Genomic DNA, 26,639 nt, shown 5'->3' with positions numbered 1-26,639 from the left:
TTTTAGGTTTAGTTTGCTAAGGTTTGCGAATAAGATGTAATTTTCCATAATCTGTGAGGTTTTCTAACACATTTTGGACTTTTTGAGTTTTTATGTGTTTTGACAGATATTTCTGATGAAGAAAACGATGAAGGGATGTCCAGATTTTGCACTCACTTCGATCTTCACAGATTAATCAGGGCAGTATCTCATACCTTAAGCTTGCTTTTCTACTCCCATGTTCATTATCGGTTGACATTAAGAACAATGTCATTTTCTTTTTTCTTTTTTTTTTTTTTTTTTTTGGAGGAGGGAGGGGTGTGGTGTAGTTTTTGTTTTTTTTTGTAGAGAGGAGGGGTGTAGAGAAAATTTTGAAATTTTTGCATGTTTTAATTGACATTTATCTTGTGTGTTTTATGGTTTTGGGTTGTGAGTTGATTTGGTATGTATGTATTATTTTTGTTGCCTAGACGATTTGCATAAGTCCATGATGAGATTTTGATTCTGGGATATATTTATAGAAAATGCGAACCATTGCTTCAAGTTTATGTTGGTTGACTTGATTTGTGGAGGTTCATTCAGTGGTTCAACCACCATGTTCATTCTTTTGGCATGCTTAGAAATATTTTATGTAGCTATGTGAAGTCTTACTAATGTTGGTAGACTCTAGAACCTAGTTGGGAGGTGCTTAAGGATTAGACATTGTTGAGGAAATGATTTAGGCAATTTTCGGGAATGTTGAACCTTCTAGCCAACCCATGAATGAATTATCCCTAGTCACCCGTTTGAGCCTTTTGATATTTTTGCCTTATTTTTCTTTCATGCAACTAAATTGTCCAACCTTTACCCTAAACACTTTATCATACCCTTAGGAGAACTCGGACCCTTTGTATAACATAAAAGAGTTTTGGAGGCGTGTGAATAAATGAGGGATTAAAAAGTTCAAGTTTGGGGGTTGTGAAAAAGGGCAAGTAACCCTATTTCTGATTGTGTTTGATGTTTATAACAAAAAAAAAAAAAAAAAAGACCTTTAATATAGTTTTAATTAAAGTTCTTGATTTACTTATGCATACTTTTGGTTGGTGAGGAAAGGAAATGGGACGAATGTAGGTCTTGTGTTTGCATGAGGAAAACCAAGTTCCTTGCTTTGTTTTCCTATCTTTTCTTTAGAACCACTTACTTAGGCCTAACGTTATGATAATCCATGGATTATACAATTTTCTTTAGTCTTTTTATTCGGATTTCAAGTACTTGTGGTGCATTTTGACCGAATGTTGTTGTTTAATTCTTTACATTTTGTGTTTCAGGTTAAATGGACAATTTATGCAAATAAGGACAAAATTGGAAGTTTTTACTCAAAGTTAGCGGATCTCAGAAGTTAGGAGAGTTCTGAAGCAGGATAAAGCACGATGAGGCTTGTTCCAAAAGGAGAGCATCGAGAATCGAAGAGGAAAGAAGAAGCAAGCAGAGTGGCAGTTCTGTAATTTCAGAACTCATCAAATAGCTTCGACCGGCGAAGATTTTTCCTTCGCCACGGCGAAGTATGCCAGACACCACTCCAGATCTGTTTCTTTCTTCACCACGGTGATTATTGTAGTTTTGTTAAACGCACAGTTTTACTTTGTGCGTGTTTTTGGGCAAGGTATAAAGGAAAACTAAGCTTTTGTCCAAGGGTCTTCGTTTTTAGGTTAAACAGCTTTTACAATTTCTAGGAGGAGTTTTTGATGCGATTTTGGATGTAACAAGGGTGAAGATTCGATTCTAACTAAGGGATTCATCTTTTGGGGAGATTTCTTATCTTTTATCTCAGTTTCATTAGTTGAACTTGATATTTGTGGTTTTTCGTTTTTGTACTGTTAATTTAGCTATGAACTAACAATTTTTGGGTTAGGGTGTTGGTTGTAGTTTAGATTTTTAATGGGTTAAGTGTTTGATTGTTTTACTTTCATATGAGTATGCTTTGGTTGTGTGTTACTCTGAGTTTTAATGGATATTGTGATGAACATGATGAGATTGAGAAATGAGTCATGTTATGCTTCTGGGTAATCACCATTATAATATTGGATGCTAGAGATAGATTCAAGAATTATGAAATCATTGTAGGATTCTTTTGCTTAATGAGTTCGGGGATTGTTAACCTTTAAATTGTTGGGTGGGAAGGTTAATAAGGGAATAGGAAAACATAGCCCGAGAGGGTATGTTTAACATCTTAGTGAGTTTGATTTACAACCATTGCGTATGAATGTGATTGTAGTGTAATTTTTAGGTTTAACCCATAAAATCTAAAGAAATCAAAACCACTATTTTACTTGAATTGATTATCCGTGTTTTAATATTGCACTCTAGTTAAATTTTAGTTTGAAATTTATTGTTAAGTTTAATTGCAATTAGCTCCCATCAATCCAAAGAAGTCGTTGCTTCAACTTGATAACATTAGTAGACTTAGTGCTAGCTAACAATCCTCGTGGGAATGATACTTTACTCATCATTTTATTACTTGTGCGATTAGTATACTTGCTACGTATTGCATGTTGTAGGAAACACGCATCAGTTTTTGGCGTTGTTGCGGGGATTGTTTTAAGTTAAATTGAGTTTTTTATAGTTAGCTAGATTGGAGTTTTGTTTTTTTTTTTTTTTTTTTTTTTTTTTTTTTATTTTCAATTGGGTTGTGATCTCACTTTCCTTCACTTTTGTTCATCCAGTTATGCGAAGAGCGAGACGTAACCAGTGGTTCCTGTTGATCTTGAGCTTGAGAGACCTTAGAAGACAGTACACAGAGAGAGAAGAGAAAGAGAGGGTTTAGTTGTAGAAGCAAGAAGAATAGTTGTTGAAATGGCTGAACCAGAAAACAGGACACTGAGGGAATTTTCAGTTCCACAGTGAATGGTAGTGGGTCGAGTATTACTAGACCTACGTGCAAGCAAAAACTTCGAAATCAAGCTGGCAATATTCAGATGATCCAGTATCGGTTAGATTTAATGGAGATTGAAGGAAGACCCGAATCAGCATATTGCAAATTTCTTAGAAATTGTGTGACCATTCAAGTCAAACGGGAGTGTCGGATGATGTATGCTATAGGCTGCAATTATTCCCATTCTCGTTGGGAGATAAAGCCAAGGGGTGGTTAATGGCATTACACGGGAACAAAAACAACTTGGAATGAGCTAGCACATAAATTCCTTACCAAGTTTTCCTCCAGCTAAGTCAGCAAAATTGAGAAATGATATCACATTTCTACAGAGGATTCCAAGTCATTATATGAGGCTTGGGAGAGATACAAGGGTTAATGAGGAAGTGTCCACACCATGGGTTGCCAGTTTGGCTTCAAGTCCAAACGTTTCTAATGGGTTGATGGGTAATGTGCAAACCATGTTGGATGTGCTTCAGAGGGGGACCTTGTAGAATAAGACACCAGAGGAGGTTTTGGCAAGCAACAATTATCAAAGACCTAATGAAAGAGCAACATCAAGGAAATCTTCAGGTCTTCATGAAGTTGATGCTTTACAGCCATCTCAGCCCAACTCACAGCACTTCAAAAACAATTGGGAACTATGCAGGTAAACTTGTACAAGCACCTCAACAACGTGTGATTTTTGTGTAGGGAACCATGTGAGCAGCGAGTGTCAAGTTGGGAACCATTTGTCGTCATCTTCATCAACGGAGCAAGTAATTACTTGGCAGGAAATCAAAGACAAACAAACAACCGTTCTCCAACACATACAACCCGGGGTAGAGAAATCATCCAAATCTGGCTTGGGGAAATCAAAACCAACAAAATACTCAATGGAATCAGAGGACAGTTCCAAATAACCAACCAGGGGTTACTAATTAACCGGGAGATCAAAGAGTGTCGAAGTTGGAGGAATGTTTGGAAATTATGTAGGAAACCACGGGATTCATGAATGAGACGATGACAAATTCGAATACAAGGGGCGTCCATTTGGAATCTTGAGGTACAGTGGGCCAATTGGCCGGAAGCTTAATGATAGACCGCAGGGGTCTCTACCAAGCAACACGGTGACTAACCCACGTGAGCAAGTAAATGCAATTTCGTGAGAAGTGGGAGAGTTTTAGAAGAGGTGAGAGATCCAAGGAAAGAGGAAACTTCATCAAAGAAAAATGAAGATCTGAGAGGAAATTGATGAAGAAATTGAAGCTGAAGAGAAACCACCCAGCCTAAGTAAAGATGAGCAGAAGTAGGAGAAGGGAAAAAGAAAAGGGAAGAGAAATTGCCATTCCCCAAGATTCCACCAGAGTTGGCGCTAACACACCACCCGTACCTTTCCTAAAAGACTCAAAAAAGAAAATCAGGATAAGCAGTTTATTAAATTTCTGATGGTTTAAAAAACTGGTAACATTCCTTTTGCAGATGCATTGAACAGATGCCGAGCTACGCGAAATTTCTTAGAGAAATTTTATGAACAAGAGGACGCTGAAGATGAGGAAACGGTGATGCTTACGGAGGAGTGCAGTGCCATTCTCTAGAAGAAGCTGGCCCCGAAACTCAAAGATCCAGGGAGTTTTACTATCCCTTGCACTATAGGAGATATCACCTTTGATCGAGTTTTATGTGACCTAGGTGCTAGCATTAACCTTATGCCTTTTTCTGTTTTTAGGAAACTAGGAATTGGTGAAGTTAAGCCGACAACCATATGTTTGCAACTTGCAGATCGATCAATAAAGCATCCGAGGGGCATTGTGGAAGATGTGTTGATTAATGTGGACAAGTATTTTTCCTACGGATTCTTTGTGCTGGACATGAAGAAGACAAAGAGATTCTCTTATCCTGGGACGACCATCTAGCCACCAGAAGAGCGTTAATCGACGTTCAAGAAGGAGTTGATCATGAGGATGCAAGATGAAGAAAATAACATTTAATGTCCTTGAATCAATGAAAGCTCCACCTAAACAAGGTCGTGTTAAAAATCGATGGTGGTGGATCAGTCAAGAATTGAGCCCTTCCAATTGAATAATCCTAAGGTGGAAATTGAGAACTGCATTGTAAAACTGAATAAGTTCGGAAATGAGGTAATGACGGAAGAGGTTGCACAAAATTCCTAGACAAGCCGCAGTTGAGAATAAGTTCGAATAAGGAAAGGGTAGCTGGGATCAAAAAGGGTGAAGTAAAGCCAAGAAAACGGAAGGCAGTAGGTGAGAAGAGTCGAGCTACCAAAGTTATGAATGGAAATGGGTAGTGAAACTCTAACAAGGCCACTGTGTGGAGAAGACTCTCGGCAAAAGAAGCTCCAGTACAAGGGAAATTTGGGATGTGATGTACTTGAGTAATCCGAGCTAACTTGAAAGATTGAGAGAGTTGAGCTTTCGACTATAAACAAGTGCTTTTGGGAGGCACACCAAGTGTTTTTAACTTGCTTCTTTTTGGTTGTTCGATTTTTGTTTAATTTCATTATGAGTTTTTATAAATTTTTATGTTTTTGTTTTTGTTTTTGGGTGTTTCAGGTGAAGTCGTTAGCCGAAGAAAAGGTATGAAAATGTTCCAGACTTCGCCGGGCAAAGAATCATTCTTCGCCGCGGCGAAGAGACTTGAAAATGGGGTTAGCTCCTGGACGTTTTCGCCGCGGCGAAGAAGGGGAATTAAATTGTGGAAATTGGCTAAGGCATTCGCCGGGGCGAAGCAAGCCTTGTATCCTTAGGAAGTTTTTGCCCCGGCGAAGAAAATTTCTTCGCCGCGGCGAAACCTGGGAAATTTTTTAGGGTTAATGAACGAAGAACGTGCCGCGGCGAAGTTTCTTCTTCGCCGCGAGGACAAAGGTTTTTCTATAAATACTCACTTTTTCTTTTCATTCTTCACGTCGCCTTGCATGTTCACTTGAGAGAAAAATTTTCAAACTCCCATCTTTGCTTCCAGTGCTATTCCAACCAATTTTCTACTCCATAACATTCCTAAACACCAAAAAAACCGTTTCAACAACAATTTTCGCGAAAATTTCACGAAAATTTCACGAAAATTTTCGAATAAAAAATTTGGGGCTTTTCAATCTGGGTTGTTTCCGGTTCAATGGTGGCGAATACTACTTCAATTTGGTAGAGTCTCAATAATCCAAAGCTTTTTATCGAAAAATTTCAAGTTTCTAATCATAGATCTGAGAATTTTTTTTGCTATTGATTTGTGAATATTGGGTGATTTTGAGTTGTGATATTGATTAAGAAGAGTAGTTTGTGCATTAACTGATTGTTAGGAGTGTGGGTTTTGAATTTTTGGAGTGTTTGTGTTGAATTGAAAATTGAAGTTGGGGGGGGAATTGCAAATTTTGGAAGGTTAGTTGTTTGCAGGATTGACTTAATTGTGTTGAACAACTAGGTCTGATTTTTTTGGGTGAATTTTTTTTTTTTTTTATGGATTGAAGTTAAGTTGTGAACAATGGCTCCGAAAGTAAGCAACCATACAAGGGCAAGAGTAAGAGTAAAGGGAAGAGTGTTGACAACCGGTTTGTGTGAATGATGAAGCCCGCAAAAGGCATGAGGCGGCAATCCAAAGAAAGGATAAGGGGATTATTCCGGATCGCGGTTAAACCGTTACTCAGGCCTTGACTGGAGTAGAGGGAGACGTTGGGACATGTTTTTGCGAGCTCTTGAGCATTTGGCTGTTGAGCCGCTAGTAAAGGAGTTCTATGCCAATCTCCCAAAGTCTAACGAAGTACTGTTTTTGTAAGAGGGGAGGAAGTGCCATTTACGGGGAAGGAGATAAATGATTCTTCATTGCCTGAAATCCTCAGTGATGAGTATGTGCAGTTCAAGAGATCACGGATTGATGACAGCTTAATCCTTCCAGTTATTGCAAAACAGGGTGCAGAGTGGGTAGTGTCAAAGAAACAGAAAAAGACTCTAAGGGCACGCAGTGACCCAATGGCTTGACTGTGGCAATACTTTGTCTGTGCAAAACTAATGCCAGAATCGCACTACAGCATCGTGACTCACGAGAAGGCAGTGCTGCTACTCGATTGCCACAGGGAAAAGTATTGATGTGGGGGACATGATTTTTAACAGCATCAAGTCGCAGCAAAACCGGGACAGGAAGTTACGGTTCCCGATCTCATCACAGCCCTATGCCTTAAAGCTAGATTAAGGTTCAAGATGACGAGCACCGCATTATGCTGCTCCAATTCTAGACTCAGAATACTACAAGAAACACCTTGACCATTCGGAATCTGCGCAACCAAGAGTAGAAGCAAAAAGGCAGAGAACAAGCCTTGCCACATCACCAGCTCCACAGGTTCACAGAAACAGATGATGCAGGAAAGATGGGCTTAGTGAAAACATGAAGAGATGTCAGGATTGGATGGTAGAGCAGACTTAGATGATGCATGAGCTGCTGACGAATAGCTTCAAGGAGCTCAATGTTGACATTTTCGCATATCAGGGCCGACTGGAACTCGTATGAGTGGATGGACTCCGAGGAAGAAGAGGAAGACGAGGAAGAACAAGATTGAACCAGAGCACCTGTTTTGATTTTGTTTTTGTTTATTTGTTTTCATTAATTTGTGTTCCATTTGAAACATTGAACTCGGTTTTTATTTGGTTTTGGATTTTGTTTAGTTGTAGTGTTAGTTGTTGCTTTTAATTCGTAGATTGTTGAGGGACGAGATTAGGATGTAATTTTTCAAATAGTTGTGAATTTGTGCTAACATAAGGGACACCACAGTTTTCAATTGTTTTGACAGATTATGGAGGATGAAAAGTCCGAGACCGGGGTTTCATGTGGAGCGACACTTCCCGAATTAACCAGGGAGCATTCTCATACCTTTGTTGTTTTTAGTATTTTCTATTCCTGATTTTGCATAATGGAACATTGGGGACAATGTTATGTTTGTTGGGGGGTAGGGCATAGAATTTAAAAAAAAAAAAAAAAAAAAAAACTAGTTAAGGGTATTGGCTGGAAACCCGTAACTGCCTTAAAAAATGTCTAGGAGTACTTGGCGACTTCTGGTTTAACAACGCCACGTACACCTTAACTGAAAAAAAAAAAAAAAAGATTTTTTCTAGTTATTGGTTTAGTTGTTTGTTGCCGATGATGAAGTGTACAAATCAGTGATGAGAAGTGGGTTGAAATTTTTATATGAGAAATGTTAAGCATTGCTTCAAGGTATGTTTATTGACTGGATTTTGATTGAGGTTTGTTGAGTGGTTCAACCACCATTTTCATTTTTTTCGGCATGCTTAGATTCATTTTATGTGATTAGGCGAAGTTTGTTATGTTGGTGGACTCTAGAACCTAGTAGAGAAGTGCTTGAGGCAAAATTCTAGGATTAGACATGGTTGAGAAGATGATTTAGGCATTTGTTCGAAACGTTTGAGCCTTTCTAGCCGACCCATGAAATAATTTCCCATAGTCACCCATTTGAGCTATTTAAATTTTATTGTTTTACTTTTTTCTTGGAAAATAACAGAATTGTCCAATCCTTATGCCCTAAACACTTATCATACCCTTAAGAGAATTCGGCCCTAATGCAAACGAAAGAGGTGTCGAATAAGCAAAAGAATAGTTTGGGGGTTGGGAGAAGAGAATAAAAATAAAAGAGGTAGTCACCTCAATTCAATGACTTGTTTTTTATGCTTTGTTAAAAAAAAAAAAAAAAAAAAAAAAAAAAAAAAAAAAAAAAAAAAATCGTTAAGGGTATACTGGCTGGAAACCAGAACCCGCCTAAAAACTGCCTAGCATACTTGGCAACCTCTGGTGTAACAACGCCACGTACACCTTAAACGAAGCTCCCCTGCATTTATGGTTTCGGGAATAAGAAAAATGAAAGTTTTGAGGGTGGTGAATTAGCAGACATTTAATTGGTGGTTAAGAAGAAGTGGAGTTCGATTAGACGTTAGCGTTTGCATTGGAAAACCGAGTTTTCTTACTTGTGATTCCTATCCTTTTTGTTGGAACCCACTAACCGAGCCTAACGTTACAACCTTTTAAAGACCTTTTGATTCTCATTTTTGTTTAGTCCTCATTAGTGGAGAGTAGTTCGATATTTAGGCTTATGGAGTCCGTCACCATTTGATAAACTTTGCATTTTTGCATAAAATAATCCAGGAAGTTGAAATGTGGATTGAAGTAGGGATACCCTACTGTGGGGACCGATTGGGAAGACAGTCGATAATGCTTATAACTTCTTGGAGTGTTGAAATTTCTTATTAATTTTTCAACAACTTTTGAGGCTTGTGTAATTTTAGGCAATTGTTTGTTTAATTTGAGTCTTGTTAGTTTTGTTCATTTTTCAGTTTGTTGTGTTTGTGGTTTTCGTCATTGTTTATGTGTTTGTTTTCGTTGGTTGTACCGTATGCTTGGGGACGAGTATATCTTAGTTTGGGGGTATTTGATAATCCGTGGATTATACAATTTTCTTTAGTCTTTTTATTCGAATTCAAGTACTTTGTTGTGCATTTTGACCTGAATTGTTGTTTAATTCTTACACTGTGTTTCAGGTTAAAATGGACAATTTATGCAAATAAGGACAAAATTGGAAGTTTTTGACTCAAAAGTAGCGAATCTCAGAAGTTAGGAGAGTTCTGAGCAGGATAAAGCACGATGAGGCTTATTCCAAAGGGAGAGCATCGAGAACGAAGAAGGAATCAAAGAAGCAAGCCGAGTGGGCAGTTCTGTAATTTCAGAACTCGTAAATAGCTTCGCCGGCTAAGATTTGTCCTTCGCCGCGGCGAAGTACGCAGACACGCTCCAGATCTGTTTCTTTCTTTGGTTCTTCGCCGCGGCGACGGTCATTATTTGCAGTTTTGTAAACGCACAGTTTTACTTTGTGCGGTTTTTTGGGCAAGGTATAAAAGGAAAACTAACTTTTTGTCCAGGGTCTTCGTTTTTAGGTTAAACAGCTTTTACAATTTCTTAGGAGGAGTTTTTGATGCGATTTTGGATTGTAACAAGGGTGAAGATTCGATTCTAACTAAGGGATTCATCTTTTGGGGAGATTTCTTATCTTTTATCTCAGTTTCATTATGTTGAACTTGATTATTGTTTTTCGTTTTTGTACTGTTAATTTAGCTATGAACTAACAATTTTTGGGTTAGGGTTTTGATTGTAGTTTGGATTTTTAATGGGTTAAGTGTTTGATTGTTTTACTTTATGAGTTGCTTGGTTGTGTGTTTACTATGAGTTTTAATGGATATTGTGATGAACATGATGAGATTGAGAAATGAGTATGTTATGCTCTGGGTAATCACCATATTAATATTGGATGCTAGAGATAGATTCAAGATTAATGAAATCATTGTAGGATTCTTTTGCTTAATGAGTTCGGAATTGTTAACCTTCAAATTGTTGGGTGCGGAAGGTTAATAAGGATGAATAGGAAAACATAGCCGAGAGGGTATGTGTTAACATCTTAGTGAGTTTGATTTACAAACATGCGTATGAATGTGATTGTAGTGTAATTTTTAGGTTTAACCCATAAAATCTAAATGAAGTCAAAACCCTACCTATTTTACTTGAATTGATTATCCGTGTTTTAATATTGCACTCTTAGTTAAATTTTAGTTTAAAATTTATTGTTAAGTTTAATTGCAATTAGCTCCCATCAATCCAAAGAAGTCGTTTGCTTCAACTTGATAACATTAGTAGACTTAGTGCTTAGCTAACAATCCTCGTGGGAACGATACTTTACTCATCATTTTATTACTTGTGCGATTAGTATACTTGCTACATATTGCATGTTGTAGGAAACACGTATCATGTTACAAGCTTACAAAGACCTTTTGATCCTTAGCAATGTCTAGCCTACATTAGTGGAGAGTAGTTCGATACTTAGGCTTATGGAGTTTACCACCATTTGATAAACTTCACATTTCTGCATAAAATAATCCGAGAAGTTGGAAGGTGGATTGAAGTGGGGATTACCTACCTAGGGGACCGATAAAGAAAGATAGTCAATATAATTTATGACTTTTTGGAGTGCTAAGCATTTTCTTGTAATAATGTATCAACAATTTTTTAGACTTGCATTTGCAATCAATTCTAGGCATTTCTTTTGTGTTTGATTTTAACTTTCCTTTGCTATTTCAGTTTTATATTATTTTACCTTTGTTTCACTTTGTTCCTGATGCTCGAGGATGAGCACACCTTAAGTTTTGGAGGATCTGATAATCCTAGGATTATACTATTTTCTATACGATGTTTGTAGGATTTCAGATACTTCTTACGAGTTTTGTGCCTGAATTAATACTTAATTCTGCATATTTTATGTTTCAGGGCAAAACATACAGTTGGAACAAAATAGAGCAAAAATGAGTTTTTGGACCTAGAATCAAGTGAAATTCAGAAGATCGAGGGAATTTTGATGCTGATTGGAAGCACCCTTGGAGTTGTTCCTTTTGGAGATCAAGAAAATCAAAGATTCAAGTGAAGAAGCAAGCGAAAGGCAATTTCGTAAATTCAACAAAAAAGATTAGGAGTTCAACGCAGCAGGGTTTTTTTCTTCACCGTGGCAAGCTAGCCTTTGGACTCGTGGGTCAATAAAACTCTAGTTGATGCTGCGGCAAGATTTTTTCTTCACCATGGCAAAAATTGCAATTTTTAGTTTTTGTTAAAATGCTGCGTTTTTCTATTATTGTATTAGGTCCTAGGGGTTTTGGCAACTATTTAAGAAAAAGTTAGCTCATTTTGAGCGGAGCTCGACATTTTGGGAAATAGGGAGAGGAGAAGAAGATTTGAAGAGTTTGGGTCTCCAAAATTAGAGAAGTTTCTTTTCCCTTTCTTGTTTTTATGATGTTGAACTCTAATTTTGTTATGTATTTGCTGTTTATTTCCATTTTGAACATGAACTAACTCATTTTTGGGTTAGGGTTTTGATGGATCTTTGTTTATAATGATTTAATCTATAATATCTTGTTGCTTTTGGGTTTTATTGCATGGATTAAGTGTTTATCTTTGTTCTTAATGCATTTGATTGTTGGGTTTTTGAATGAAATGAATGTTGAGCATGATGAGAATGACAAGTGATTCATGTGTTAGCTTCTTGAGGTAAACACCATAGATTGAGCGAAAACTAGAGATAGATAAACACGTTCTATGAAATCTTTATAGGATTCCACATGCTTAAGGGACTTTGAACTATTAAATTTCATTTTGTTGGGTGTGGGAGTTTAATAGGGATAAGTAGTAAATTATAGCCTGAGAAGGTATATTTTACAATCTAAGGAGTCCGAGTTGTAATCTGTGCATGTGGAACTTGAAGATAATAGGATTATTAAGTTGAATTCGAGTAACTTAGTGAAATCGAAACCCTAACCTCTCTTCTTGAATTGAATTTCGTTGTTAAATTGCTTTTATTGTGTTAGTTTCAGTTGTCTCCTTTGTTTTGTTCTAATTCAGTTTTTGGTAGCTCCCGCAAATCCAAATTTTTTGTGTCCTTTAATTAGTTATAAAATTAGGAAAATCAGTACTTAGCACTCAATCCTCATGGGCACGATACTCGATTCATCATTGTATTACTTTTTGCAACTAGTGCACTTGCTAAATATGCATGTTTGTGGAAACTTGGAGAATTTGGTTTTAGATTGTTCATGTACTGACACATTTATTTGTTATTTTAGAAAGCATGCTAAGGTTGAATGTTATAACATGTCAGACTATAACATGCTAAAAATATAATAAAATTGGTGAGACAATAAAATCAAGAACCCTCGATTAAGATATTAAGTCACAAATAACAATACGCCTTCCATCACTATGGGATTAATCAAACCACTGTTCGTCGTGGTCTTTTTTGCCCTCGCGAAGAGTACACTTCTACCAATGGGAGGTTAATTATACATTGGAGTTTTTTCTTTATAGTGATGGGTTCGACTTAACTAGGTGTATTTTGCTTGTTCTCCTCCGCAAAGGTTGATAAATACACTAGAGGCATAATAGAGTAGTGCCCCTAATGATGCACAAGAGGACATGTATGTCCAACTCATTGATCCGAAAGTTACACTTGAGGACAATGGTTGATGCCGTTGGATTATGTAATCAATTTGTTGGCTTGATTTACATTTGAGTTAAATAGTTGGTTCTATTAGATGGTGAAGATTAAAGTTTGTTGACCGACCTAATCATTCTATTTTAATTTGTTTGTCCCCGTGAAGGTTGAAATAGAAATGATGGGATTTTGGCACACCAGGAAGACCAACAAGCCTTCCTGAGTTTAATAGTTAAGGCTATTGAGCTTGAGTAAAATAGTGGGAGCAATTTATTAATAAAAGGCCTTATTAATTAATGTAGTATTAACTTTGTTTAAATTTTGCATTTGTAGATTCACTTTCATTATGACTTCATCTACCCTATCACTGCGATCAATCATTGATAAGGAAAGCAAGTTCGATGGTACGAACTTCACTGACTAGTATCGAAATCTAAGGATTATACTAAAGTCTAAAAAGAAGCAGTACATCATCAATGAACCTATTATGGAAGCGCTTGAACTTGAGGCTACTCAGGAAGCAAGAGATACTTATCAAAAGTATTTAGATGATGCCAACATTGTTCAATGTATCTGTAAGTAATTGATCTACCATATGCAACGGAAAACAAAAATTCAATCAATAAATCAATTACCTTTCTTTGCCTAGATCCGAGTATAGATTATACCGTTTACATGTTTATAAAAAAAATCTATATAAAGTAAATCCATTCAAGGATTAGAATACTTACGTACATTTGGAGGCTCCTTCGAATATCTCTGATTTCAGACATGAACACTGTTCATCGATTACTATTCACTATATTGTTCACGGTACTGTTCATGTCAACTGTTCACGTGATTCTTCGCTAATTGATCCAAAGTAGGATCGCACTCACGAAACTTCACACGAAGATAATCCGCAGAACCCTTGATTATTTTGCTAGAACAATCAAGGGCTTTAAGAATCAAGAAAGAAGAACAAGAAAAGTTTTCTTCTTGAGAGAGAGAGAGATAAGGTGGCTAGGGTTTTTTTGATTGAATGAATAATTCTCCTATGTTTTAATTTTAAGTTGCACTTATACAGTGCAACAATTAAAACCCTATTCCATTTAGGAATAGTCATGGGCTCCAACCCTAGTTCACCCTTGCAACCAAACACACCATTTATGGTATTTTAATTAATTAATTATTATTATAATTAAAATCAATTAATATATAATAATATATTAACATTCAATTAATAATAATAATTCATTTAAATATATACATAGATATATTTAAATATAATTTTACTAATTTAATTTTAATATTAAAATTAAATACAGGCAACAACCTCAGCAAATTTAATTGCACTGTGAGATTACCAAAATACCCTTTTCATCCTAAAAGACGAAAATAACCTTCTCACAAATTGATTCTTAAATTATCTTCTAAGTGTGTGACTAGTAGGCTCCTCATCATATCGACAGTGTGTAGTATCGTGATTAACACCAATTAATCGTCTCACTACATATAGAACAAGATTGGCCCCGAGTAAGGCATCATGACCACCTAATAAATTCGGATTCAGCAAAACCGTAGCCTGTCAATGGTATGGTTACCATGCAATCAAATCCTTTCATCAACTGTTATCTCATTGAGACTAAGGTACAGAAATATTGTCAACCTCAGGTATCCTCGACATGTTTGTATTCAGTTATTGGACCAATGAGAGGAATATTAAATTGGATTGAGCATCAACTCAATCCCACTGTGGCCACAGATTTAGTGTCATTGCCATTTACTGAATTAGCCAGTGAGATAACTTCTTCCGTACCCAAGAATGATGAATCCTTTGTCGATCCACCATAGTCTCAATACACTTCTCAATGTAGCCAACCACTATCATATTGATAGCTCTGAATAGAACTACGTTGGGCTAGTGTCAAACTACACTATTTGGTGCATAAGGCGCTCCGGTGATCTCAAGTCTAAGGATCACATGCACCACCATCCGTTAGAGGATTTATTCCATAGACACTAGGGTTACCATCCATATGGAATCCTCTGGTGGGTCTGTCTAGTGAAATTGCCTCTAGCAAGCACTCATGCGTTGCATCAGGTTATCGACAAACAACCTTGACAAGTGAGATCAGTCACCCCTTTCGATAGGGTCATTCAACACTATGATAGCCTTACCGTATTATCTGTGTCCTTGGTCAGAATAATACTAGGGCTACGAACGTTTCTAGAATGGCCACCATATGTGATCATAGGGTTCTCACTATCAAGATTTGAAACATTCGATACCCTCTAGCAAGCACCCAACCATCCTAAGGACATATATCAATACATATAATATGATTTACGTGATATAGTGGATAATGCCTCTAGCAAGCACCCAACCATCCTAAGGACATATATCATTACATACGAGGCGAGTGAGATTAGGAAAAGAAATACATGGAGATTTAAGAGAGAAAGGCAGCACACGCAGGTCCTATTTGTTTATAAAAATTACAAACAACCCCAATAAACAATAAACAATAGGTCTAGGGTTCATGTACTGGGCACCATGTAATTATCAAACAAGAACATTGCATACATCAATTTTTGAATTGGGTGGGTTGAATTGTCAAGTTACCACCTTAAACGTGTCGAATGAATATTAGCTTTAAAGGTTCAAAAACTGCAATTTAGCCCCTGTGTGAAAAATGGAAAGCAAAAACGGAACAGTAGGTTTCTTGCCGCGGTGAAGAAATTCTTAGCTCTGGCAAAGTTCATGCACACATGGTTGCTACGGCAAAGTTTTATTTTGCTGCGACGACCGTGAACTTTCAGAAAACACAAATCGTTCCAAAGAGTTTTATGCCGCGGCGAAGTTTTATTTCACCGCGACTAGATCTACTTTTCCAAAATTTCACTACGGTGAAGGTTTATTTCACCGTGGCTAGATTCACTTTTTGCATCTCGCCGCGACGAAGTGTTATTTCACCGCGGCTAACACCGCAAAATAGTGAATCAGGCACAATAATGTCTTTTGCAATTTTTCACATAATGACATGGATCCAAATCAAATCGAATGCTTAAACATTCGACCAGGATACCAACCAACCAATACACATTCAATCAACACATTATTTAATCAATTGATTAATTAAGACATTCAACATACAAAATTTTTCCAGATTTAAAAAAACACTTCAAATCATGCAATAACACGTTATCAAACATCAATTAAACAATATAATCTAATACCCAAGGCTCTAATACCACTGTAAGTAATTGATCTACCATATGCAGCAGAAAACAAAAATTCAATCGGTAAATCAATTACCTTTCTTTGCCTAGATCCGAGTATAGATTATACCATTTACATGTTTATAAACAAAATCTATATAAAGTAAATTCATTCAAGGATTAGAATACTTACTTACGTTTGGAGGCTCCTTCGAATATCTCTAATTTCGGACACAAACACTGTTAACATGTTACTGTTAACCAGTTACTATTCACAGTCACTGTTCACAGTTACTGTTCACGTCTACTGTCCACCATAGTCTCGATACACTTCTTAATGTAGCTAATCACTACCGTATTGATAGCTTTGAATAGAACTATGTTGAGCTGGTGTCAAACTACACCAATTGGTGCACAAGGCCCTCCAGTGATCTCAAGTCTAAGGATCACATGCACCACCATCCGTTAGAGGATTTATTCCATAGACACTGGGGTTACCATCCATATGGAATCCTCTGGTGGGTATGTCTAGTGAACTTGCCTCTAGCAAGCACACATGCGTTGCATCAGGTTGTCGACAAACAATCTTGACAAGTGAGATCAGTCACTGCCTTTCAACAAGGTCATGCAACACTATGATAGCCTTACCATATTATTTGTGTCCTTGGCAAGAATAATATTGGGGCTACGAATGTTTCTAGAATGGTCACCATATATGATCATAGGGTTCTGATGAGAATGCAAAATGTCATATTTACCCCCCCTCCCCCCTTTAATGTCTAGTCTTTTATACTTATTTGTTGCCTAAATGTACTCATTATTATTCTATTTTGATTTAAGATGCAAATAGAGGCGTTAAATGCAAAACAAAACTAATTAGGAGAATTCGTAGTTTCGACATTGCTTCGTAATCTGGGAATAACTCTCTCATCCGAGCTTTGATTGAGATGATTCAAACTTTTGTGGAATGCTAATAAATGGATCTACAACTTTCATGCTTTGAGTTTGGAGAGATACTCACTTCATCAAGGTTGTAATTGGGCTTGAAGTTGATGCACCTACACTACTGATGTTCTGGAACATTCTGCCTTGTCATGCAAGTCAAATAGGCAGTTTACTATTGGAAGTTTTGAAGACCTGGTGCACGCAAGTTACAACTGGAAACACCAATTTCCTATTTTATATTAGGACTTTATTTTATTTTCAATTAATCAGATTAGGATAAATGTATTTTAGGATATTAGAATATTTTTAGGAGATTTAGTAGAATTCAAAGACTTGAATTGGATATTTTTAAGAGGGGGAGAGAGATCAGATTAAGAGGGATTACACACGCCTCTCTTTCCTCTCTTCTGTAATTTTCTCTTTTGAGTTTTGATTATGGCCATGAGCGGCTAAAACTTTTATAACTTGGTTGAAGGAAACGAAGGCCTCGGAATCCATAAAACTGTGAGATCTAATCTGTTTTTTTAGTGTTCAATATATGTTTTGAGTATTGGATGTTCTTTTATGCCTATTTTCATGAGTGTTTCATTTAATTACTAGGAGGCCTACTTGTTTATTATTTGGTACAATCTACTGCTAAGTTAGATATCAAATCCGTAATTGTTTGATCCCTCTAACTTGTGAGTAATTAAGGTTTGAGAATTTGCTGTGTCAGGAATTATTAAATCTTAAGAAGAACATTCAACTAAATTAAATACCACTTGTGTTTGTGTTGTTCAGCTTCATCGATTTCTCTAGCCTTTAAGGTTGCTACTAGATTAAACCTTTAGCGCTTGTCTAGGGTTGTTTAGTAGTGAGATTAATTAGATCGCTTATTTCATAATTAACTACAACTAAGGAGAGATAGGAAAATAGTTTCAACAGTGAATACTCAAAGTAACAATTGATATATACTTGCATCGATGATCAGTTGTAAAATTTTGATTATGGATGTTGACTTAGACCAAGGTTTGTTATTTTGATCGATAATTTAACTTGAATTGTTTTTCCTAAAAGTGTTTCCGTTTTACACAAACCCACCCCCCACCCCCAGCCTTGTTCATGTAACATAAAACTCGACTAGACACTCTCCGTGGAAACAATCCTTACTCACACTACTACATGTGTTTTTAGGTTTTAATTTTGGTTGCCTACGATAGCATACCAGGTTCTCACTATCACTATCAAGATTTGAAACACTTGATACTGTCATCACGATTCTACCATCCTAAGGACATATATCATTAGATACACGATATAGAAGAATATGAATTTTATTGATAAATAAACATTTATTGCAGAGTCAATTTTACAATAATTGATTGGCTCTAGGGCACCTACTCTAACAGTATCATAATAGCATCATTGACACCTAATCTACAAGAGCAACATGAGAATTTGGATGCTAGTTCTATTATCACAAATCTCAAAAAACTCTTCCAAAAGCGTGCAAGACACGAGCGATACGAGGTGTCAAAGGCATTGTATAGATGTCGAATGGCTGAGGGAGTCATAGTTGGCCCACATGTTGTCAAGATGGTTGGCTACATTCAAAGGCTTGAGACTTTGGGATTCATCATGGATGCAGAATTGTCTATAGACCTTGTTTGGCAATCCTTGCCTGATTCGTTCTCCTAATTCATATTAAAATTGAATATGAATTCTATGGAGAAGACTCTCTTAGAGATACTGAGTATGCTGAAGACAATGGAGAAGGAAATGAAGAAGTCCACACTAGTGCTACTAATTGCTGCTCCACATAGAAAGGGAAAGGGTAAACAAGGCAAAGGAAAGGCCAAGGCCAATCCTAAGTTCAAGCCTAAGACCAAAGATGTCCTCAAGTTTGCTGGAAGCATGAGCAAATATGGAAAGGTTGTTTGCTTCCATTGTTGCAAGCCTGGCTACTGGAGGAAACATTGCAAGGCTTTCCTGGCAAGCAAGAAGAAGAATTTTGCATCTTCTTCCAAAGGTATGTATATGATTGAAATTAATCTTTCTCCTATTACATCTTGGGTCATTGACACTAGATGCGGTTCTCATATTTGCACTTTTGTGCAGGGTCTGAGTAAGTGACCGAATTCACGTAGCGAAAAAACGTAATATTTAAAATGAATCGATCAATTACACGAACCAAGATCCGAGTACAGATTATAACGTTTTCATGCATAAACTGGAACGTAAAATAAAAATGTATTAAAAACAAATCCATACAAGGATTTAGTTCATACCGATGTTTGGAGGCTCCTCCAAATATCTTTAATTTCGAACACGAACACTGTTAACTGGTTACTGTTCACCGTCTACTATTCATGTGATTCTTCGCTAATCGATCCAATGTAGGATCGCACTGACGGAAGTCCACACGAAGATAATCTGAAGAACCGACAATTGTTTTGCTAGAACAATTGCTGACATTAAGAATCAAGAAAAATCAAAATCGAAAAATTTTTCTTCTTCACTTGAAGAAGAAAACGTGAGAGAGAGAGAACCTTTTGGGTGGCTAGGGTTTTTAATTGAATGAATAATTCCCCTTGTTTTAATTTTAAGTTGCACGTCTATAGTGCAACAATTAAAACCCTATTCCACTTAGGAATAGCCATGGGCTCCAACCCTAGTTCACCCTTGCAACCAAACACACCTTTATGGTATTTTAATTAATTAATTATTATTATAATTAAAATCAATTAATATATAATAATATATTAACATTTAACTAATAATAATAATAATTCATTTAAATATATAAATAGATATATTTAAATATAATCTCACTAATTGAATTTTAATATTAAAATAAAATACAGCAACAACCTTAGCAAATTTAATTGCACTGTAAGATAACCATTTTTCATCCTAAAAGAGGAGAATACCCTTCTCACAAATTGATTCTTAAATTATCTTCTAAGTGTGTGACCCATAGGCTCCTCATCATATCGGTAGTGTCTAGTATCGCGATTAACACCAATTAATCGTCTCACTACATACAGACCAAGATTGGCCCCTAGCAACGCATCATGGCCATCCGATAGATTCGGATTCAGCGAAACCGCAGCCTGTCAATGGTATATGGTTACGGTGCAACCCAATCCTTTCATCATCTTTTATCTCATCGAGACTGAGGTACATAAATAGTGTCAACCTCACATATCCTTAACATGTTTGTATTCAGTTACTGGACCAATGATAGGAATATTAAATTGGATTGAGCATCAACTCAATCCCACTGTGGCCACAAATTTAGTGCCATTGCCATTTACTGAATTACACAGTGAGATAACTTCTCTCGTACCCAAGAGTGATGAATCCTTTGTCGATCCCCATAGTCTCGATACATTTCTCAATGTAGCCAATCACTACCATATTGATAGCTATGAATAGAACTATGTTGGGCTAGTGTCAAACTACACCAATTGGTGCACAAGGCGCTCCAGTGATCTCAAGTCTAAGGATCACATGCACCACCATCTGTTAGAGGGTTTATTCCATAGACACTGGGGTTACCATCCATATGGAATCCTCTGGCGGGTCTGTCCAGTAAACTTGCCTCTAGCAAGCACCTATGCATTATACCAGGTTGTCGGCAAACAACCTTGACAAGCGAGATTAGTCACCGCCTTTTGACAGGGTCGTTCAACGCTATGATAGCCTTATCGCATTATCTGTGTCCTTGGTTAAAATAATACTGGGGCTACGAACATTTCTAGAATGGCCACCATATGTGATCATAGGGTTCTCACTATCAAGATTTAAAACATTTGATACCCTCGTCATGGTTTTACCATCCTAAGGACATATATCAATACATATAATATGATTTACGTGATATAATGGATAATGCCTTTTATTGATTAATAAACATTATTACAAAGAGTCAATTCCACAATAATTGATTGGCTCTAGGGCACCTACTCCAACACAGGGACTATGGTAGAGTAAATCGCTCGGTCGAGGAGAGGTGGACCTACAAGTTGGAAATGGAGTGCGAGTTGCTGCATTAGTCATAGGAATTTATTATTTATCTTTACCTTCGAACCTTATTTTAGAACTCTCAGATTGTTATTATGTTTCTTCAGTTTCTAAGAATATTATTTACGTGCCGCTTTGGACAATGTTGGATATTAGTTTTTCATAACTAATGGGTCAATATCTTTTAGTTTGGATGGTATTCAAAATGGAACTGCTAGATTACATAATGGTCTATATATTCTAGATTTAAGTAATAATGAAATATTCAATCTTGAAAATAAGAAAGCCAAGAACATGGCTTTAATCAAACGTATCTATGGCATTGTAGGCTGGGTCATGTGAACCAGACTCTCATCACAAAACTCTATAAGGATGGAGTTTTGGACCCATTTGACTTCCAGTCTTATGAGGTATGCAAGTCGTGCCTATTGTTGAGTAGGTGCCCTAGAGCCAATCAATTATAGTAGAATTGACTCTTTGTAATAATGTTCATTGATCAATAAAAGGCATTTTATTCTATATCGTGTAGATCATATCTGTATGTATTGATATATGTCCTTAGGATGGTAGAACTGTGACAAGGGTATCAAGTGTTTCAAATCTTGATAGTGAGAACCCTATGATCACATACAGTGGCCATTTTAGAAATGTCCGTAGCCCTAGTATTATTCTGACCAAGGAGACAGATAATACGATAAGGCTATCATAGTGTTGAACGACCCTATCGAAAGGCAGTGACTAATCTCACTTGTCAAGGTTGTTTGCCGACAACCTGGTGTAACACATGGGTGCTTACTATAGGCAAGTTCACTAGACTGACCCACTAGCGGATTCCATATAGATGGTAACCTTAGTGTCTCTGGAACAAATCCTCTAACGAATGGTGGTGCATTTGATCCTTAGACTTGAGAATACTAAAGCGCCTTGTGCACCAATTGGTGTAGTTTGACACTAGCCCAACACAGTTATATTCAAAGCTGTCAATATAGTAGTGATTAGCTGCATCGAGGAGTGTATCAAGATTATGGTGGATTAACAGAGGATTCATCACTTCAGGGTACGGAAGAAGTTATCTCACTGCGCAATTTAGTAAATGGCAATGACACTAAAGTTGTGGCCACAGTGGGATTGAGTTGTTGCTCAATCTAATTTATTATTCTATTCATTGGTCCAGTAACTGAATACAATCATATCGAGAGTAACTGAGGTTGACACTATTTCTATACCTCAGTCTTGTTGAGATAATAGATGATGAAATGATTTGATTGCACGGTAACCATATCGTTGATAGGTAGCTATTTCGCTGAATCTGAATCTATCAGATGACCATGATGCCTTGCTAGGGGCCAATCTTGGTCTATGTGTAGTGAGACGATTAATTAGTGTTAATCGCGATACTACTCAGTGCTGGTATGATGAGCCTACGGGTCACACAAATAGAAGATAATTTGAGAATCAGTTTGTGCAAGGGGTATTTTTGTATTTTAGGATGAAAAGGTATTTTGGTAATCTCATAGTACAATTAGATTTGCTAAGGTTGTTGCTTGGATTTAATATTAAATCAAGTATATTTAAATATATGTATGCATATAATTAAATGAATTCCTATTATTATTATTAAATGTTAATACATTTGATAAATATATTAATTGATTTTAATTTCAATAATAATAATTAAAATAAAATACAAATTGAGAGTGTTTGGACACAAGGGCTAATTTGAGTTGGAGCCCAATCCTATTCCTAAGAGGATTAGGGTTTTCACAAATGCATTATTTAAGTGCATGTGTGTTGAGAGAAAAGACATATCTCATCATTATTGTAACATCTACTGAAAACTAGTACAATGCATGCATAATAACAATAGAAAATTGGGCCCAAAGTTTTCTTTTCATTACAATACATGTGTCTTTTATACATAAAGAGTACTATTTACAAAAATGTATTTTAAAAGACAAAACAGGGGAACAGTGTAGCTATTGCTCCTCGCTCGCCGACGCCCCTCCAACCGCATCAACACCTAGAAACTGCATCCACAAAGGAAAATAACGGGGTGAGCACAAATAATGCTCAGTAAGTAAAACCCTCTAACTGTCTGTCCCCGTGTGTGACTCTTAATTCTTTCCTTTTCTAATTCTGTTTCTATTTCTGTTTCTACTAAATACCATGACCTCATCTTACCGGAGGTACGGCCGGATGGCGTTCACACAGCACCATCTCACTCTCCATAACTATCGGGTGGAATTCACATAGTACCAACCCGTTCTTAGTGACTACCAAGTGGGGATCACAAAGCTCCTACTCGGTTTTCCTAACTATCGGGTGGAGACCACTTAGCACCTACCCGTTCCTCATGACCTTTGGGTAAACCACACCAAGCATTAACCGTCTCTAGTCACTGTCGGATGATCACGCATCAGCCCACTTCTACTAACTGTTGATGATGATCACAAAGCATCACCCACTTATCTAATACTAATCGGATAGTGTCACAAAGCATTTACCCCGTTTCTATTGCTCATTGGGTGACGATCACAAAGCATCGACCCATCTCTCTAAGGCTATTCGATGATGATCACAAAGCATCAATCCGATCCCATAACGGTCGGGTGATGATCACAAAGCATCATCCCAACTATCTACTCTTCTAATTCATTCTATTGTAGAATTTTCAATGCTCTCTACCTTAGAGCATTTTACCCACTAAGCTCTCTACTCATAGGGTAATTGCAACACAATTTCCTTACACTTTCTTAGGTCCTTTTCCATATACAACTAGTGCCTATGGTTTTTCATCTTCACCAATGCACTTATGAGATGCCAATATGCATGTTGCAAGAATTAAGGTTCATTACTCACACCAAACCTTATTAGCATTTCATCAAACAACTCATGTGCACTATAAACTCTATCATAGCCATGAGTCTCAACTTTTCCTAACCATCCAAAATGGGGAAAAACCCCTTCACAAAGCCATAATAACCTGTCAAACAAACACTTCCCAAAAGGGTCCATAACACCCCTTCAAATCCATCTCAACTACCTTGCCAATCCAACAACCCATTTCTCATATTTGCAATGAATAAACTCACAAGGCATAAAAATCTCTATTTAATCCTTCATACATACATATTACTGCACACACATACATACATCAAGTCTATCAAAACCCTAATCAAGAAATTTCATAAATCTCAACTTGGGTGGGTTTTACTTACTTTGTTATAGAGAGCTCACCAAATCTTCCTTTCACTGGTTTGCTTGACTTTTTCTCTACTCTTAACCAAAAGAATAAAAACTCTCAAACTTCATATAAACCAAACTCACTATCACACAACTTAAGAAGGAATCCTTACCTTAGGAAGCCTTAGGTTGAATTTCCACCCCAAAACACTCCAAAAACCCCTTGAAACCCTTGATCAAAAGAAAGAGAAGTTGAGAGGAGTAAGAGGAGAGTGCGTTTGAGAAGAAGAAGAGAGGGTTTCTTTGATTCTAATCCTTTTAATGAAATATAAACACCTCATTCCCATTTTGCTCTATTCTTCTTTGGGAATCCATCCATATCCTTGATTCATTGCAAACTCACCCCTACATCAACATATTCTCCATGAAAAATCCTTACAAATACCTCCCCACTTTTCCTGCTAATTAGGGGTAGAATGGTCAAATTGTCCTTAGGAAGAAATATCTAAAACTCAACAACATTTTTTCGCTTCGCCGCGGCGAAGAAACTTTTGTCGCCGCGGCAAAATGTCCAGCAGCTCCCCCGTGGCTTCAACACCTCTTTGCCGCGGCGAAGATTCTTCTCGCCCCGGCGAAGACCGATACTAAACTTCTTCTATTTTCAACCATTTTTCAGGGCAAACATTGAACATAACACTCAACAACAAATAACAAAAACCAACTCGATTAAGGCGAAGAGGAAACAATACACGTACCTCAATGGGGGCGTTATTCATCTCTCCCCCCCTTAAAGAATTAGTCCCCAAAATTCCTGCAATAACTCTGGGAAACGATTCTGCATGTCTCGTTCTACTTCCTAAGTGGCCTCTTCCACTTTGTGATTCCTCCAAAGACCTTCACTACGGAACACTCTTGTTCCGAATTTCTTTGACCCTTCGATCTAAAATCTGAACTGGACGTTCTTCATAATCAGATTCTCTGCTACTTCAACGTCTTCTACGCTCAGGATGTGGAGGGGATCCTACATACTTCCGTAGCATCGAGACATGAGACATCATGCACCCTGTCCATACTAGGTGTTAGTGCCAATCTGTAGCCACTTTCCTACTCGTTGTAAACCTCAAAAGGACCTATATACCTCGTGCTAACTTCCCTTTGCTTCCGAAGCGCATTACTCGCTTGTAGGGGGAACTTTCAGAAACACTTTGTCGCCCACTTGGAATTCTACCTCTTTCCTCTTCAGATCGGCATAACTCTTCTGTCGATCTTGGCTGCTTTCATTCTATTTCTGATTAACTTCACATCTTCTACTGTTTCTGAGTCATCTCTGGCCCAAGAGCGGTACTCAACTCATCTCTTCGCCTACTTCATCACCAATGAAGCGGAGACCTACACCGTCTACCATATAAAGCCTCGTAAGGCGCCATTCTAATTGTAGACTGATAACTGTTGTTGTAGGCAAATTCCACTAAGGGTAACTCTCATGCCAGGATACCTATAATCCATGGCAACAGGCTCTCAACATATCCTCGAGCACCTGATTCGTTCTCTCGTGGTTTGGCCATCTGTCTGAGGTGTAGGCAGTATTGAATCTAAACGGGTACCCAAATTCCTCTGTAAACTTGTCCAGAAGGCTGAAACAAATCTGGAATCTCTATCTGACACTATGTCTTGGGCACCCATGCAATCTGACATCTCTCCTTGAGGTAAATCTGAGCCAACTGATCTGTAATGGTACTTTCCTTTACTGGGAGAAAATAGGCTGACTTGGTTAATCTATCCACAATCCCCATATTGCATTACACCCTTCTGCACTCTGGGAAGACCCGTGATAAATCCATTGAAATGCTCTCCCATTTCCACTCTGGGATATCAATGGTTGAAGCAATCCTGACGGCCGTTTATGTTCTGCTTCACTGCTGGCAAGTTGACATTTAGCCACAAACTCTGCAATGTCTTTCTCATACCTGACCACCAATAGCCTTTCTTATATCCTGATACATCTTGGTTGCTCCCGGATGAGCGGTGTACGGTGTGTCATGAGCCTCCATAAGAATTTTCTGTTTTAACTCCTCATTTGGAGGAATGCACAACCGATTCTGAAATAGAGGACATCATTTCTCACAAAGAACTCTGCTGTCTTGCCCTCATGCATTTGCTGAACTGTCTTCTGACACCCTCATCAACCATTTGCTTTTCTCTAATCTCCTCTAGTAAAGAGGACTGTACCTCAGGCTGGCAATTCTTCCCGAACCACCTCATCTGTTCCTTAGACATTCTTCTATTAACTCTTTCTGTCTGGTAAGCCGGAAATATGGGCTTTTCTACTCAAAGCATCGGCTACTACATGGCTTTCCCTGTTGTACTGATCTCACAATCATAATCCTTGACCAGCTCTAACCA

At 37.4% G+C, this 26,639-nt stretch overlaps 1 protein-coding gene across 1 annotated transcript; it reads left to right on the top strand.

Annotated features, from left to right (window-relative positions):
• Nucleotides 1–4,908: 4,908 nt before the first annotated feature.
• On the top strand, nucleotides 4,909–18,725 carry LOC116117888. Its single transcript, XM_031403894.1, has 3 exons — nucleotides 4,909–5,007; nucleotides 5,440–5,463; nucleotides 18,420–18,725. The coding sequence occupies exons 1-3, from the start codon at nucleotides 4,909–4,911 to the stop codon at nucleotides 18,723–18,725; spliced, it is 429 nt and encodes a 142-aa protein (XP_031259754.1).
• Nucleotides 18,726–26,639: the final 7,914 nt, after the last annotated feature.

This window comes from Pistacia vera, unplaced genomic scaffold (assembly GCF_008641045.1).
Source record: "Pistacia vera cultivar Batoury unplaced genomic scaffold, PisVer_v2 Contig124, whole genome shotgun sequence".
Taxonomy (NCBI): Eukaryota; Viridiplantae; Streptophyta; class Magnoliopsida; order Sapindales; family Anacardiaceae; genus Pistacia; species Pistacia vera.
Note: the sequence above shows the minus strand (reverse complement) of the source record. Positions and strands in the feature narration are given on the sequence as shown.